This window comes from Trichosurus vulpecula, chromosome X, assembly GCF_011100635.1.
Source record: "Trichosurus vulpecula isolate mTriVul1 chromosome X, mTriVul1.pri, whole genome shotgun sequence".
Taxonomy (NCBI): Eukaryota; Metazoa; Chordata; class Mammalia; order Diprotodontia; family Phalangeridae; genus Trichosurus; species Trichosurus vulpecula.
In genome coordinates this window covers 24,396,627-24,414,412 of record NC_050582.1, presented here as the reverse complement: position 1 = coordinate 24,414,412, position 17,786 = coordinate 24,396,627, and the positions used below count along the sequence as shown (strand labels likewise).

The 17,786-nt window shown below is 45.0% G+C and overlaps 1 protein-coding gene across 1 annotated transcript in view; it reads right to left on the bottom strand.

Moving 5' to 3' along the window:
* Positions 1-5,859: 5,859 nt before the first annotated feature.
* Positions 5,860-17,786, bottom strand: part of CYSLTR1 (cysteinyl leukotriene receptor 1) — a 30,167-nt gene continuing 18,240 nt past the window's right edge. Inside the window, exon 2 of the mRNA XM_036740148.1 lies at positions 5,860-7,004. Coding sequence (XP_036596043.1) covers positions 5,958-6,977 — 1,020 coding nt within the window. The 5' untranslated portion in view covers positions 6,978-7,004 and the 3' untranslated portion in view covers positions 5,860-5,957. The remainder of the gene's footprint in view (positions 7,005-17,786) is intronic.

Here is a 17,786-nt window from a genome sequence, read left to right as displayed (position 1 = left end):
GCACTAAGTTGATTAAAGAACAAAGTTTACTGAACTTTCCCCGATGCCACTCAGCTGAGATGCTTCCCCATTCAAGGCCCCAGCCTCCTCAGCCGTAAAATGGGGGGAAGGGAGAGGGATTCCTCCCAACTCGGAATCTTCCAACTTCACTCTCAGGCAGCCGTGGAATCTCTGCTTTAGAAACATGCCGACATCTTTTTTTTGGTCATGACTTGTGACCAGCTGCTAGGGCTTTCACCTCCCTCTAAGGTTACTTTCTAACCACTTTGCAAGTCTTCTGTATACTCCTATATATGTACATGTTGTCTCCCTCATCAGAATGTAAGATCCCTTGAGAGCTGGGACAGTTTTTACCTCAGCATATAATAATCACTTAGTAACTTCTCCATGGATTGCTTTTATCTCAAAGTGTAGAAGCTTGGCAGTTGGTTGGACACTTACAGTCTTAGAGACTTGCCTGGGACACTGAGGGGTTAACTGCCTTGTCCAGGGACACATTGCCAGTGTGAGGCGGCAGTAGCACTTGAACTCAGGTCTTCCTGTCTCGAGGAACCGCTCTCTAGTCATTCCACCATACTGTTTCTGTTTCAGTCAGACAGATAGATGGGGTGAGAAGAGCGGGAGGTCAACTATATAATGACAGTACTGGAAATGGCAAAAGGAGAAACCAGCCTCTAAAGCTTAAAGAAACGAACCAGAAATCAAGGGAACTGGGTCATAAGGGCTCCATTTTTAATCCATTAGCTTTCAGGTTTTTTGAGAATAGTTGTTTGGAATTGTCTTTATTTTAAAAGTCTTGTCAGGTATAATTTTCATGAGATTGAAAAACAGTTATTCTAAATTTTATGTTAACTTTGCTTTTTGATAAACATACTTTGGTAATTTGCCAGCATGCATGTTTTAAGAAGTTGTCCTGTGTATGTCACTGGCTTTTCATCTTTGACAACATGGCTCGAAAGTCACTGTGCATCTGTCTCTAGGTCTCTTTTAGCTCTGCTTCCTTTTCTCTGTGGTCCTTAATGCAAGTCTTAGATTCTAATTGACTATATTTTTTTGGTGCATTAATAAACATTCACACACCATAATTTGTTCATGCTAAAGATGTTTTTTCCTACTAAACTTCTGACATTTAAGTAACAGTTCACCAGTTCAAGCAGTTCAAAACGTTAAGCACACAGTTAAGGAAAAAAATATCTATTTCCAGGGTCAAGTGTTGCAGTATTATCAATAAAATCGTGAAAGACTCTGAGGTGAACCTCCAGCTTGGTAGCAAGATCCTTGCGGGAGGGTTTCTGGGAACACAAGAGTGGCACAAGATGGAAGAACTCCCATCTGTGATATCCCAGGGGCATTGAAACATTACAGTAAGGGAGCACATAGTTAACCTGCGTGGGAGTTTCAAATGAATGTTTATTTTGTATCCAAAGGACATAAACTGACCTTTATATTTGAAAGGGGAAAATCTGGTCAAATACTCTCCCCCTCTACTCACCTTCATCTACTGTGTACCTAAATTTGAGCCAACCTGGATTATTTGCTGTTCCCCAAACAAGTCCCATGGCCCACATCAGAACCTGGACTAAGTGGGAGGCAGCTGTCTAGGATATACCACACTGCATGGGGGCATGGGGGCAGAAGATGACATTTTCAATATAATTTTTTATAAATGCCCCTCATATTAATGCCAGAAACTCCACTTTTGCCAACATGTATTTTTGCGTACATACGTAAGATAAGCAAAGCACCAGTGAAGGCTGAAAGCCACTGGTGGATGGTAGCACACCCAGGAAATATCCAGGATGCCTTGTTCCCTCTGGGCCCCATTCAGCTCCAGGTCCATGCCTTTGCTCATGCTGTTTCCTACCTCTGGAATGCCTTCTTTCCAGGTCTCCCTACTGAAATTTCTCTTATCCCTAAAGCCCAGCTTAAATGCTATCTCCATGAATCCTCACTTGATCCCCCTGATAATGAGTTATTGCCCCTACCGCTGAACTCTTAGAGTATTTTGATTAAAATGCTTATCCCCTTACTTTGGGTTATATTTGGTTGGAGATTTGTTGTAAGCTCCTTGTGGGCAAGGATAATGGTTTTTTTCATTTTTCTTTCCCCACTCAGTGACTAGCAGGGAGCCCTGCACACAGTAGGCATTTGATAAATGAATGAATAGTGCTGAGTCATCATCGATATCACGTAGGCTCCTGTGTGTGTCAATCTTTTTGCTTGCCAAAATTGTTAGGCATTAAATATTAAAGTCTCCGGAATCTAGAGTTCGATTAGTTAATCAATCATCCAAGGTGTATATATGCCCAGCAGTGTTTTAGGGGCTGTGGAACATAACCAAGTGATCACCCCTCCTAGAGCTTGCCACTACTTGGGAACCTTTGAACTGGTCCCCCATGCCTGGAAGACACTTCCTCCTCTTCTCCAGCTCAAACAGCACCCAGTCCATGAGGTCTTTTCTGATCTCCTGGTTCACTTCTGTATTTGTATTCCCAGTGCCTAGCACAGTGCTCTGCTGGGCACCAGCTGGTGTTAAGGAATTGGGAAGATATGACTAATGTACATAAAAGAGATATGGGACAATTATGTACTAATCCTGTGCTAGGGACTCAGAGTAAAAAAGATATAGAGAGAAGGAAACCTTCGGCATAGGCTGGCATGGTCATAACCAGAAGACTTCTTGGAGGAGGTGAGGCTTAGGTTTGGTCTTAAAGGGTAGGTAGGATTTGGACAGGCTGGGAAAGGGATCAAAGGAGAGAATATTTTCAAAGGGCTAATTACAGTGGCTGGCACACAATCGGTACTTAATAAATGCTTATTCCATTCCATTTCATTCCAAAGGAGGAGTATATCACATTTGGTCAGAACAGCATAGGGTGTGAAAAGCACGCATAAATGCGTGTGTGTATGTGTTTGTGTGTGTGTGTGTGTGTGTGATACTTGGTGAGAACAGCCCAAGTAGAGCGGGGTTTGCATTGGGGAGTAGTAGGGATACAGGTGATATTGTCTGGGTGGCCCCAGATTATGGAAGGCTCTCTGGGCCTGCATCAATCCACATTCTCTAACCAGCTCTTTGATACCTTTAGGTGGTATGGGATAGTGTAATGACCATTAGGCTTATAACCAGAAGACTTTGTTTGAATCCATGGGATTCAGGGCAAGTCATGTGATTTCTCTGAGCCTCATTTTGTTCCTCTACACAGTGAGGATAAAAACACTTGGCTTACACAGCTCATCAGGCCATTATGGGGAAAGGCACATTGTGGATCTTAAAGCACCATAGAAATAAAAGGTATTTGTTTTTTTTTTTTGTTTGTTTTTTGGCAGGGCAATTGGGGTTAAGTGACTTGCCCAAGGTCACACAGCTAGTACATGTGTCAAGTGTCTGAGGCCGGATTTGAACTCGGGTCCTCCTGACTCCAGGACCGGTGCTCTATTCACTGCACTACCTAGCTGCCCAGAAATAAAAGTTATTAACAGTAACAGATTTGATTTCAAGAATGGTAGATCCTCAGATCCTGGAAAATCTTGAAGGATCTCCTGAATCATCACAGCAAGAGGATACTCCATTCAGCCTAATCAATCCTTATGTCAAGTCTATTATAGTCCATCTCTCTGAAAATTGGGAATCCACATATAAAATGTGTGAATACTAGAACCAGCCTTACTGCTTAGTCTGCACTGTCACTGGGGATCCATGTATATCATGACTGGCCAGGTGGTTGGACCAGATGACCTCCTAGGTCCCTCGCAACTCTGCTAAATGCCGCAGTTGGCTTGACGGTATGCTGAAGGCATGAGCAAACAATTTATACTTGACTAATGCTAAGCGGTGACAAATTGGGGGCAGCTATGGTCATTTCTCTACCTCAAAGTTCCTATGCTTGACATCGAATGTCGATGCCCTTTAGATCATAGACTGTCAGAGCTGGATGGGACCTTAGGACACAGACTATCAGGGTGGCAAGGACCCAGAAAGGAAACAGCTCATAAAATGTCAAAGCCAGAGGTGACCCTAGTACATAGAATATTAAAGCTGAAAGGGATCTTAGGACAGAGAAAATCAGAGCTAAATGGAACCTTAGAAACAGAATGCCACAGCTGGGAGGAACCATAGAACAGAGACTGTCAGAGTGGGCAAGAACCTTAGGACATAGAATATCAGGGTGGCAAGGACCCTAGAGGTTGGAATGTCAGCTGGAAGGGATTTTTAAGACAGAATATCAGAGCTAGGATGGACTTTAAACCAAATAATGTCGAACCTGGAAGAGACTAGAATGCCAGAGTGAGAAGGGAACCTAAAATATAGAATGTCAGATCTAAGAGGGACCTTAGAACAGTGAATGTCTGAGCTGGGTCAGAGACTCAGAGTTAGAAGGAACCTCAGAGCTTGTCTGGTAGGCTTTTCAGGGTATTGTACCATCGGAAATGAGATTGTTATCAAACGTATCCAGTGTATTCAGTTAGAGCTTCTTTCATAACCTTTCCCACTGTTATCACTTCATTTCTCAGGAAGGGCCACCCAGCAGGATTTTTTTTTTAAGAAACAGAACGGAGGAACAGACAACACTTTAGCATGAGTTTATCCATGAGGATTATATTTTTCAGTCATGACCAAATGATTTTTTTAAAGTACAAAGCTTTTACTGTAACATAAAAACCAATGTAAACATTTCCTTAATATTCCTGTCAACATGCCACTAAAAAAGTAAAATACATAAAACAATAATACAGCTTAGAGTGAATTTTCACTCAAATGCACTTAATGGAACATACTCTTTCTCAAATGGACATATACACTAGCATGTATTTACATACATAAATATATACAAAAACAAAATGATTTTTTAAATTTTCTTTTAAAATTTCTTGTATTAAATTTTAATCCCAGTAGTAGGCATACACAGCTATCACATAACCTATTCCTCAGCAAATCAGTTTGACTTTCCCCTGCTCACCCAAGGGTTACTAACTGCTTGGCCTCTTGAAGAGGGCCTATGGATGGTCCTATGCTATGCAAACAGAACCCCAGCTAACATTCCATTGTGGTGGTGGTGGGGGGGGGGAGAGAGAGAGAGAGAGAGAGAAGAAAGAGAGACAGAGAAAGAGAGGGGAGAGACAGAGAGACAGAGAAGAGAGACACAGAGAGCAAGATGGAGAGAGATGGAGACAGAGAGAGAGAGAGGAGAGACAGAGAAAGAGAGGGGAGAGACAGAGAGACAGAGAGGGGAGAGGGAGAGAGTGGGGGGGAGGAAGGAAGAAGGGGAGAGAAAGGGAAAGGGAGAGACAGAGACAGAGAAAGAGACAGAGAGTATGTGTATGTGTGTGTGTGTAGGACACACTTTGACCAAAGAGATTTCCCTCAGGCTGCAATCGTCTCCTTGTTAGGTGCCGCATATTGAGAAGAACCATTGCTTTGTCTTATCCAACTCTGGCCCTCGCACATTCCCTCTTTGGGCCACGTAGACACTCTACTCAATGTCCCTTGACAGTGCTCTTGCCACTGTAAAAAAGTTCATGAGGTTCCTTCTGCTGTCATCCAATGGGCCTCATGCAAAGGTGAATATTGGGATGATAGCTGGGCATTAAGTGCCAACCTGAGATCAATGCCTTATGCAAAGCCATCATTTGAAGTAGAATTGTTTATTATACTTTTTAGACTAAGATTCATGGGTAAAGTGTAGGCACAAACAGTTATACCATATAGAAATTTGGCTGTTAATTTTGCCACCTTATTAGGATCCGTGACAATATGGCTGGAGAAATTAAGCAAATTTTGCAGGCACAAATATCCAGATGCAGGCTGTTTACACTTTGTGACATTTACATCTATCTATCTATCTATCTATCTATCTATCTATCTATCTATCTATCTATCTATGTGATTATAGCAAGTAATTATATGGCTAGCTCCTCTCATTCACATAAGAGAGATTTCTACTTGGGGGTGTGTGACACTATTGTTTGCACAATTCATCCACCTTTTCTTGGAAGGAGGTCTTCTTCTTGGGTGTATAGGTCATGCTAGACAGAGACTGCTTTCTAAATGTGGACAGCCTCTGCCTGAAGTTACCGCCTGAAAAGAAATAGAGGAGTGGGTCAAAGCAACAATTGGATGCTGCCAGAGACAAGGTTATGACCACCGACTTCTGCATGGCGAGGACAGACTCACAGGTTTTATTTTCATTGTTCAAAAAGTGAAGGTGGATCGTGCGTTGAATGTGATAAGGCATGAAACTGATCAAGAAGGCAGCTGTTACGATAATGATCATTCCTACAGCCTTCTTACGACTTGGCAGATTTTTCTTCATTGAATTCTTTAACAAGGTCAAGATGATCATAGTGTAACAGACAATTATGGTAACAAATGGAATGATGAAGCCAAGGAATAATGAGACATAGTGTAAGGCCATCACTGTTTTCTTACTCTTTGGGTCTTGTGGGGGTTCAAAGCACTTGGTGTTATTCCCATCTTTATAGGTTTTGCTCATCAGAAAAAAGGGTGAGCTGGTCAGGATAACAAAAATCCAAATGGCTGCACTCACAACCCTGGCTTTTTTCTGGGTCACAAGGTTGATGTTTTGGACTGGGAATACTATGGCTACACAACGGAAAAAGCTCATGGCGGTCATAAAGAAGATGCTACAATAGAGGTTGACATACAAAGCATAGGTACTGAGACGACACAGGAAGTCCCCTAAGAACCAGATGCCTCGGTGAACATAATAAACTACTCGAAAAGGAAGTGTACACACACAGAGCAAGTCGGCCACAGCTAGGTTCACCATGTATACTTGGAAGGCTGATTTCTCATGGTATGTCCTGATGAGGACATAGAGCACAAAGCCATTGCCAAAGAAGCCAACTACAGAGACCATTGAGTACACAGTGGAATATACTTGGTTGCGGAAGTCATCGATAGTGGAGAGGCAGCTGACGTTGTCCCCAGGTCTTGTCATATTTCCTGCACCGTCCATGGTTCTCTGGGAATGTCCGCTTGGCACCTAGCATATAAAGATGAAACCATCATGTCCATTTTTATGAGGCCATCACTTACAGGAAGTTCTCATGTTCCACTTCATAACTTCATCATGTATCATGTTAAAGCCAGGATAGGGAGTCTTTTTTTCCGACCAAGGGATACTTCACTCACAGGAAAAAAATCAAGCAAGGGACACATGCAAGGAAAAAGGAGCTTAATTTAGAATCACAGAAGATGAGAGCTGGAAGGACCTTTGAGGTCACTTAGCCCAACCCTCATTTGACAGAGGAGAAAGCCAAAGTCAGTGTTTGTCTGGTAGGTTTGCTTTTTTCTGAGAGAGGCACAGATACATTAAAGGTTAAACTCTCTGATTTTAAAATTGAGAACAGAGAAAGGCATTCCCAACAATCCACTGAATGTTTCCACCTGGATGTCTCACCGCACTTCCAACTCCAGACACCCCAAACTGAAATTCACCATTGTCCCTTTGACCCCCCTGCTCTTCCTCCTGACCTCTCTCTCTCTCTTTGTTCATGGATTTCTAGCTATACACCTTGGTGTCTTTTTGGACATCTCCCTCTCCCTAGCTTCCTATGTACACCAAGTTGCTCAGTCTTCTGGATCTGGTCATCTTCCTGGTCAATCTCTTCTTTTCCCTTCCCAGTGTTTCCATCCTAGTTAAGCCCTCATGCCTCCTAAGCAGTCTCCTGGTATCTAGCAGCTCTCTCCTCCAATCCATACCAATATGCTACCTGGCTAATTTTCTTAAAACAAAACTCAGATCACACTGTTCCCCCACTCCCAAAAGAAAACCCAAAGCACATCCTTGAATCTCTACCCTCCTCTTCCCCCAAATTGCAAATCCTCAGGCGGGTGGGCATTGAAGGCCTTCCATATTCTGCTCCAGACACACTGCTGCCTCCTGAACCCTAGCTTACCTCAATGTTTTTACTCTTGCCCTCATTTCTGCCTATCAACATTTTACCCATCTTCAAGGCTAAATGGCACCCTGTCCGTGCTGTTTGCTCTAATGGGCCTGGCCAAAAGGATTCTCCTCCTTCTCCCAATTCCTGCTATCCTTACTTCCTCCTCTTCTTACTGTACCTAACACATTCTACCTTAGATGATCATTCTTGGTGCTAATTTTGCCTCTCATACTCTGTGTATGTCATGTGTCAAGCCTTCTTTGGAACCTCCTTCACATAACAAGATCTAGCTCAGGGTTTTGCTCATAGTAGGGGCTCAATATAGGCTTGTTGAATGAAGACATTCTTATTTAATAATTATGCAAGGGGGCTGCGTCCATCGGCATACACCTCATGGGACCCCATATGTGCTGGGAGAAGTGTAATAAACAAATATTTTAATAAATACTCAACTTTCTTATTATCACCAATTAGATGGGAAGGCAGAAAGGGGAGAAACAACGAAGCGTGGGAATAAGAGGTAAGCATTGCTCTTAAGAATCCAACTGGTGCTCCAAAAAGCAAACTGGTATTAGATCTGGAAGTAGAGGTGGCTTTAGGCAAAAAGACAATTTAACATTAACATTGTTTCATGAATATCCACACATGGAGAGAGGGAGAGACAGAAGGGGAGAGGAAGAAAGAGGGGGAAAGAGGGAAAGAGACAGAGACATAGAGAGAGGGAAGGAAAAGAGAGAGGGAGGGAAGGATGGAGGGAGGGAGGGAGGGAGAGAGTGAGAGCAGGAGAGAGAATGAGAATATAAGCTGAGGTAAATCACCTTCCATCTCTGGGCCTCAGTCTTCTCCTCTGTCAAGTGGGAGTTGCAGGGAGACTATGTGGTATAGCTAGATTTGGAGTCAGACACTCACTTATGAACTGTGTCCCTTACTGGGCTCCACTTTGCTCATCTTTGGATTCAATCAGCAACACAAAGGTTGCTGCCAGCTGCCACTGTCCACGCAGTCCCTTCCCTACCCTCACAATCAATCTGACTGACAAGGTTTTTCCCCCTTTCCCCCAATTAAAGCTTTTTAGGAACTGATTTCAGATCATCCTTTTTTAGTGTGAGGTATAGGGTGGAGAGGAAGGAGATAGACTTGACTGGAAAGTAACCTCCGATCGAAAATGTTCCCCATGCTGAGAGAGAGAGAGAGAGAGAGAGAGAGAGAGAGAGAGAGAGAGAGAGAGAGAGAGAGAGAGAGAGAAACTGTGGTTTTTTCCCCTTCTGCACAGGTCTTCCTCCATGAAAGGGACAATCTGCTGCTCCTGGCTCATCCTCAGGGAAAGCCAGCATTCAGTATTGACAATGCGCCCCCTGGTGGACATCAGGTTATTAACCCAGGTTCCTAGAGCAAATGGGAAACAGTCCACTGCCTGAATGGGTTACCCAGAGAGCTCACTCAGGGCAGGCAGAATGTTAGAAATAGAAGGGGCCTTGTGGCCTTCCTAGTGTAACCTTCCTCCATTTGATGATGAGATAACTCCAGTCTAGAGAAACCAAGCCCAAGGTCATTCGGCTAGCAGGTAGCAATTGGGATTTGAACCTAGTTCCTTTTAGCTTCAAGGTATACACAGCCAGTGACTGAGAAGATTTCTGTGGCTGTGGTGACTCTGTCTTCCTGGAGTTGTCCAAGCCTCCCGGTGCCCAGGATGAGGCAGGGGCTGCCCTATGTCTAATGGGTCCCACTTTGGAGCAGCCTGTTTCTCAGAGCACAACTGGGCTCAGGTGGCACGTGGTAGTTAGCCTCTTCGTTCTAGCAGCTGGGCTCATAGTCCCCTTTCCTGTTTCTCCACAACTTTGCCCTTTTCTGCAGCTTAACAAAACTCCGTCAGATTAGCTTCTTAGCCCCTCTGCCATCCTAGCAGGTTGGCATGACAGCTGTATCCATGTGACCAGTTAAGGAATCTAAGGTTTGACTGGAGAGACAATGTGACTTGTCCAAGGACACACATGGCCCAAGTGGCCTCAAATTTGGCCTCAAATCAGGATTTGAATCCAAGTCTGAGGTGGGAAGGGTGGGAGTGAAGGAAGGACACCAGCAGAATGGGAACAGCTAAAGCTTACATGAAATTGCAAAATTTGCCTGTTTATTAGTAGCTAGGCTACTTTAAGCAAGTCTATGGGTCTTAGTTTGCTCAATGGTAAAGTAATGGCACTGGATTTAGGTGACTTCTAAGATTGATTCCTTCTCCTTCTAAAGCAAGAAGCCTAGGGAAGACCAGCAAGGTACAAGGTAAAAGCTATACCATTGGTTTGGTATTGAAGCTATCTTCCTATAGAAAGGTGTAAACATCCCCATTTACCCCACATTTGGGACTTTGTTCTGATATCAAAGATGCCTCCTCGATGGGCTGTGATTACACTTCTCCCCAGGTGCACAGACGTCAGGGTGAAGACTGAATCTGCATGAGCCTGGCCTTGGGAGCCACTGGGAGAGCTGAGCTTTGGGCGCTCAGAGACAGGGACTCCAGCTCCCCAGAGTGAAGCCTGTGAGGACACCATGGTCAAAGAGATGGCAGGAGTGGCAGGCAGGAGTGGAGCATGGGAGAATTCCAGTACTAAACCCACTGGAGAGTAGAAAGGGAGCTCCCAGGCCATGAAGAAGAGACTCAGCCTGAGTGGGAACCCAGGAGCAGAGCAGCAAGAGGCAGTCATGATATGGAAGAACAAGGTGGGACTGGGCCCTCCGTTAATACTGTGCTTCTATGGACAAGACAAGGTGACCAGAGAGGATCCTGGGAAGATGGGGGCTCACTGGAGGATGATGAGTCAGGTTTTTCTGGACTCCAACCACTGGTCAGTACTACTACAAAGGGCCCTTATTTTAGGAACCCCCATTGCTGCCTCCAGACACTGCTGTCCCAGGCTTTCTCAGCTTTGTCTAGTCTGGCTCATACGCATCTCTAAGGGTCTGGCTCATACGTAAGACCAGCCACAAGTCAATCAAACATCCCCAGTCTCAATGGACTGGCTCAGTGCTCTCCCTAGAGCAAGGGAGACCAGTTCCACGCTGGAAGAGAGGCTCAAATGTGATGTCGATGGGGATGTTTCTATAGTCCATAGTGTTCAATGCCAGAAGGAAGGCTTTGACCTTTAACATTATTGGCCTTGACCAGACAGACATCCTGGTCACACCCCCTGCAATCCTTAGGATTTGGCCTAATTTGCTGCCTGAAATTCAGTTTAGTCAGCTCTCCCACAAACTTTTCTTTTCTGTATAAATGATCTCTCATTCTTCAGTAGCCACTAGTGTAAGATGAAGAATTGGAAAGGAATCATCAGGGAGAAGTATCTGAGATGCCCTGGCCTTGGCATCAGGAGAAACCTGCGAGTGAATCCTGCTCTGGCACATTCACTAGCTGAATGACCCTGGCCAAGTCACGTAACATTTCTAAGACTTTATTCTCTAAAATGGGAATAACAGTCCTTGCCACCAGGCTGTGGTGGTGAGGATAAACTGAAAGGACACACGCAGGAATCCATTTAAACCTTAGAGGGTTCTAGAGAAACAGGGGCTGCGGTTGCCTTTCCCCTGCTCCAGCCACTGCTTCCTGGTTGTTTCCCAGCTTCCTGACAAGTTTGCTCTCTTGCTTTTCCAGGATTTAGGCCCAGCCATGGCAGGACGGAATGCTTCAGGGGGATTAGCCACTCTCTTGGATTCTGCTGCTCCTCACCCTCATCATTTGTATAGCTGATAGAAAGCTGACTGTATTCAAGGGCCCCACATTGAAGTTTCCTCACTAGATGGCGCTATTGAGGTGGGTTCCCCCCTCCCCCCCATGCTACTCTTCTGCTTGAAGACCCTCAACGGAAAGGTGTTATATAATTATACATAATTAGACAGTCTTACTGATTATTTGAAAATCCTTGAGGAGTTTTTGTTCCAAAGTCTTTTTAAACTGTGCACAGAACTTTGAGCTAGAGGTGGCCAAAATGCTTGTTAGGGAAGTGGATAAAGGATGAGCCCGATTACTCAATCAAAAGCTCCCAGAATTCCCAGGAGAGTCTGGAGCCCACTGCACTCTGGGCCAGCTCGCACTGCCTCTCTGTCCCCACCTCGGAGGGGGCCAAGCAGAGCAAATCTAACTAACCCTTTTTCCCCATGCCAATCCGTCCAATACTTGAAGACAGTGATCGTGTCCCTTCTAAACTTCCCTATTCCAGGATAAATATTCTCTCTTCCTTCAGTCAGTCCTCAGATGATGTGGATGTAAGGCCCATCACTCTCCTGGTTGCCCAAGACGTTCTACAGCTTATTGAAGTCTTCCTTAAAATAATACTCCAGCTGTGGAATTCTTGGACTACAATAAGACAGGAATCAGGAGGCCATAGACATCCTCTCCTCTGCCCTGGTCTGAGCACATCTGGAACAATGGATCTTCTGCTCTGGGAGGGCAACCAGGATGGTGATGGGCCTCAATCTGTGCCATCTGGGGATTTGTTGAAGCAGCCTGGGAATGTTCAGCCTGCATTAAAGACCTTCGTGACATGAGCTATCTTCCAGTCTCTATCATATGACAGTCTCTATCAAGGTCTCTATCACATGACAGAGGACTTGGTCTTGTTGTTTGGCCCTGGAGGGCAGAACAAGGCACAATGGAGGGAAGGTGCAGAGAGGCAGATTTAGGCTTGGTGTTATGTTAAAACCAAACCAAACCAAACCAAACCAACATCATAATAATTAGAGCTGTCCCAAAGTAGAATGGATTGTCTAGGGAGGCAGTGGGTTGCCTCATTGCGGTTCTTCAAGTGGCATGCGGATGGCCATTTTTGGGTACACTGGAGGGAAGATTCTTTTTCTAGAATGAATTGTATGACACGGAAGGGTTACTTAAGGCCCTTTCACCTCTGACACTGTGATTCATATGGGGCTTGCAGCCCGTCATAACCCTCAGATCTTTTCTGTGACAGCCTGGATTTGGTGCCTGTCTAGGTCACTTCTTAGCTAGAACCTCTTGGGGCCTCAGTTTTCTCTATAAAATAAAGGGATCAGACTCTATTCCTTAGATGATCACTAAGGTCCTTTCCAGCTCTGAGGCGTAGGATTTATTGGCTGAACCACGGGGCACCACAACAACCCTTTCGGCTTGCTATTATTATTGGAGCTACAGAGATTATTGCCATTGTGCAGATGGAAAAACTGAAACTCAGAGAGGCTAAATGACAAATTACTTGCTCTTGTAGTCACCCCATTAATTAATGTAGGAGGTAGGATTTGAACTTGGATCTATTCATAGGTCTCAGTCCAGTCCCTGCCCCCCACTCTCATGAGGTGACTTGCCTAAGGCCTATAGTTTAGTTGGGGGCGGAGAACCCGGGGTATCCCAGCAAACTTTAGGGTACCTGCCCGATCGTTTGCCTTCTGTTCAACTTTTTAAGCACCTGAAGTTTTCAGCTCTCTAGAGGATAGACACTAGAGAAAATGAATAAATAACCGACTGCTTTTGGCTTTGTCACAAGAGTCTGACTCTGTGATTACCTTGGTACAGTTTTTAACATGGCTGCATGGCTTTATGTGTGATCAGCTTACAGTCCTGGAGAACTGCCTAGGGCACTAAGGGTAAGTGACTTGGCCAGGGTCACAAAGCCAGGATGTGTTGGAGGCCAAGGCTTCCCGACTTCTGGGTCTGCCCTCTAGCTACGACACTATGCTGTCTGTCTCTTTCCTAGGGATAATAATACTTGCAGCTCACAGTTTTGATCCCAGTCACAGGGTTAGGGCATCTGAGTTCATTTCACATATATTTGTGGGACTCAGTGACCTTTCAGGTCTCTCCCAGCTTTAAATCCATGATCCCGTCAATTGCATACTCCGAGGGTGTCTGACACAGGGATTATCATCTCTACTTTATACACGAGGAAGCTGTGATTTACAGGGACTAGATACCACAGCTCACTGAGCCGGCCAATATTATCCTAGCCTCCTCCTCTGCTGCCCCCCTCCCCACTACTGGCCTCTTTCTAAAAACCCATCTCGTAGCACTGCAATGGAAAAAGAAGGAACAAACATTTGGGGAATTTGGAAGTGAGTAATTTTAAATGGAATGGCATTAGGAACCAAGGAAGGTGACAAAGCTGAGGCAGCGGCTGTTGAGGAAGGGGCTTGGGCTCTAGACAGGCAATCGATGGAGGAGTATTTCTTTAAGCCCTTACTACATGACCAGTTTTCTCATGTTGAAAATGAGGGAGTTGGAGAAAATGTCCTCCAGGTACTCCGCAGAGTCGAGAAACTACCCATCTCTACAAGGTGGGTTATGTTCTAATATCCCCATGCTCACCTATGCAAAGTGCAAAACTGAAGCCAACCTCAAGTGTACAGCCCACGACCAAATGGGAAATGACCACTGCTCTGACCGAAAGGAATTGGTGGGAGGGGGACAGCCTGGGAAAGACATTGTGTAACCAGGTCAAGGGGAAAACACTGTCTGAACCCACTGAGCCGTAAATTCCTCTTTGTGGGGTTTTAGCCTTAAGGTCAGAACATAGAATATATTGGCACATGAACAACCTTTGGTACCAGCTACTGGGGAAAGAAGTATTTGGTTTAGGGAGCACAATTGACGTTCCTCTAGGAAGGGGCAGAACCTGGCCCCCTGGCTCTGGGAACAAAGCTTTCTCTTCCACAATGGGCTGCTTCTCCTGTGGGCTTACATGTTTACTTATCAATCTAACTTAATTTGGGAATTTGGCTACAAATGGAGAAGCTTGAAGGCCCATATACTACTGATGACCTCCTGGCCTTTACTGGCAAGCCTCCGGAATCTATTTTTATTGGAGAAGTGCAACCACAGATTGGTAAAGGTAAAGAAACAAGATTACTAAGAGCTCCCATTCCTTAAGGTTTACAAAGCACTTTCTTCACAACACTCCTGTGAGTTAAGGAGTACAAGCATTATTACACATGAGGGAGCTGGGATTCAGAGTGGTTAAGAGACTTACCCAAGGTCACCCAGCTACTTAAATGTTGGTGCTGGGACTTTGACCCAGCTCTCCTGCCTTCCACACCTGGGCTCTTTCCACTAGACTCCAAGCAGCCTCTGGAAATCCATTTTCCATCAGGTAGCAGACAATGTGGAAAAGACAATTGTAGACAGCTTTGCAAGGTTCAAAACAAACTTCTGTCTGCAAAGTCGAGGGATCCCTTCTTTGGCCACTGTCTATCCTTTCTCAATTGTGCTCTGCCTGTGGTCCAGAGCTTGTGGGCTGGCAGAAGAGCCAAGGCAACTCAAGCTGAAATCATACAATTCCAAAGGAAGTGAGTTTGCTTAGACTCCTCTGGGGGAGGTCATGGGAGTTTGGCAGGCCTAAATACAGACACAGGAGGGGGGTGATGTGGAGATCAAAGAGCCACTACCATATTTAGGGTTCCCCAATAGGATTCTTGTCCCATTACTCTCCCCCCTCCATTTTCCCATCACCAGGAGGAAGCTGAAAATGTTGATTGGAAAACAAGCAGAGGACAATGACTTTTGGGCAATTGGTTGTTTGAGTTTCCATCCAGATGTTTGGCTCTGTGTGCACACAACCTTCGGTCCTTGGACCTGCTCCGTCAGTACGTTAATAAATTTCTTTTAACTGTTCAAAGTGTTTAGTTATGTTTTTCATCACTTTCTATTTTTGAAGTTCAAAAGGACAAGAAGTAAACAGCTCACAGAAGCAGCCTCTGTGCTGGTAGAAAACATCCTGAATTCGGAGACTAGTGACTTGGGGTCCAGTCCCACATTGTTAAGAACTAGTTAAGAGAGGCAAAACTTGGTCTAGTAATTCAAAGAAGGTGGAAATGACTTCCAATTTGAGAAATCATCGGAAGCTTCATGGGGGCAGTAGCATTTGAGACAGGCCTTGAAAGGTGGCCAGGAACTAGAAAGGCAGATTTGGGGTGGGCTGAAAGGACATTCCAAGTGGAAAGAGCAGCCGTGAGCAAAGGCGTGGTGGTGGTAAAGTATAAGGGCATACTTAGGGAAACAGCAAGTAGTGCCGCGCCTCCCACCCCCCTCCCCCACCAGTGAAGATGAGTACTAAAAGATAGCTCTGTAAAGTTATGTTGCAACCAAACTGTGAAGAGTCATGGACACCAGAAAAAGTTTAGATTTCATTAGGAAATGGCGAGCGATTGAAGGATTCTGAACTGAGTGACACATCGGGAAGATTAATTTGTCAGCAGAGTGCAGAGCAGACTGGACTGAGAGGAAAGACTGGAGGCAAGGAGACCAGGAAGGAGGCTGCCAGGCAATAAAGAAAGGCCTGAGCTAGATAACTAGATCACTGGCAGATGGAACGAAGAAAGGGGCAAGACATACAAAATGGTAGGTTTAAAGATCCGGCGCTGGAAGGGCCTTTAGATTTTCTACAAGTAGAAATAACAGGACTCAGTGACTTACAGGTAGGGCGTGAGGTTGAAGCTTTGGACTCGGGTCACTGGGAGGATGGTGAGGCTATTAATAGGAAAAGGTAAGGAGGAGGAGGTTTGGTGGAGAAAAATAATGAGCTGGGTTTCCTGCCACATTGAGTGGGAGGAGCTGGTGGGCCCTCCAGGAAACAGATAACAAGGCAATGATGAATGGCAGCTTAGGAAAGAAATCAGGGTTGGGGACAGGGACAAGAATTTTCAGCATGAGGGTGAGGGCTGGAGCTGGGAGACTTGAAAGGACTGCCAAGGCAGAGAACATAGAGAACAAAGGCCCATCATCGGCTGAGGGGAAGGACTCGGATTTTTCCTTCTTCTCATTTTCTTTCTGACTCCTCTTTGTTCTGCCCTTTGACCTTTAGCAGCCACATCCCTGTGCAATGAGATGGAGATGAGCTTATTGGACTGCTGTCTCACAAGTTCATATGTGTGTGTCTGTCACCCCAAATCAACAGATCTTAGATAGCTTGGTGTTCTAGTGGAATGCTGGTAGATGTTTAACAACAGGCTCTCTGAAACAATGGTATGCAGGATACACTTTTAAGTTGAATCTATATCATTACCACTTTCTCCATCACTCTCTTAAGTCTAGAAATCAACAAAACAATCGAGTTCCTATTTGGAGCATTTGCTGATTTCCAAAGTGTAAATATTCACACTAACAATTTAACAACTGGCTCTCACCAGCTGGTCTAAACTTAGCTCCAGCATACCCCTGTCCCTAGAATACCTGACATTGGGGCATTTATGCACATAGAAGACTCTCAGGAAAAATCTGTTGAATATTGAATAAGTAAGGTTCCTTTCTAATATGGAGAACATTAATCAAAGCCTGGTTGCTTCAGAGTTGGCACAGCTTCCTCATCAGCCAAGTACAGATGATATCGCCTTGCTTTCTCCCATGGCATGGGGTCACATGAGAAAGAAAATTTATGAAACTTTAGGATTCACCTGCAAAAGGTGCTCTGTGCCTACCTAAGAAGCATAAGCCATTAGATCCCCAAGTTTCAGTACCAAGGGGACTGGCCCGTCAGGCTCAGCCCAAACTTTGAATGGCCAGAAGGGGAGGTCATTAGAGGATCATAGGCCTAGAGCTAGAAGGGACCCAGAGCTACAGCTTCTACTGGGCTGGGCTGGAGATGGGGAGGAAGAGTGAATAAGTCGATCGGTGAGTCAGTCAACAAGCATTTAGATAGTGCTTACTATGTGCCAGGCACTGTGCTGAGCTCTGGGGATACAAAGAAGGGCAAAAACAGCCTCTGCCCTTGAGGAGCTAACATTCTAATAGGGAAGACAACATGCAAACAACTCTGAGCATACAAGACATATATGGAATTGGTGGATGGTTATCTTGGAGAAGAAGACATTAGTGACTGGGACTGGGAAGGGTCTACTGCAGAAGGTAGGAAGCCAGGAGACAGAGGTATGGA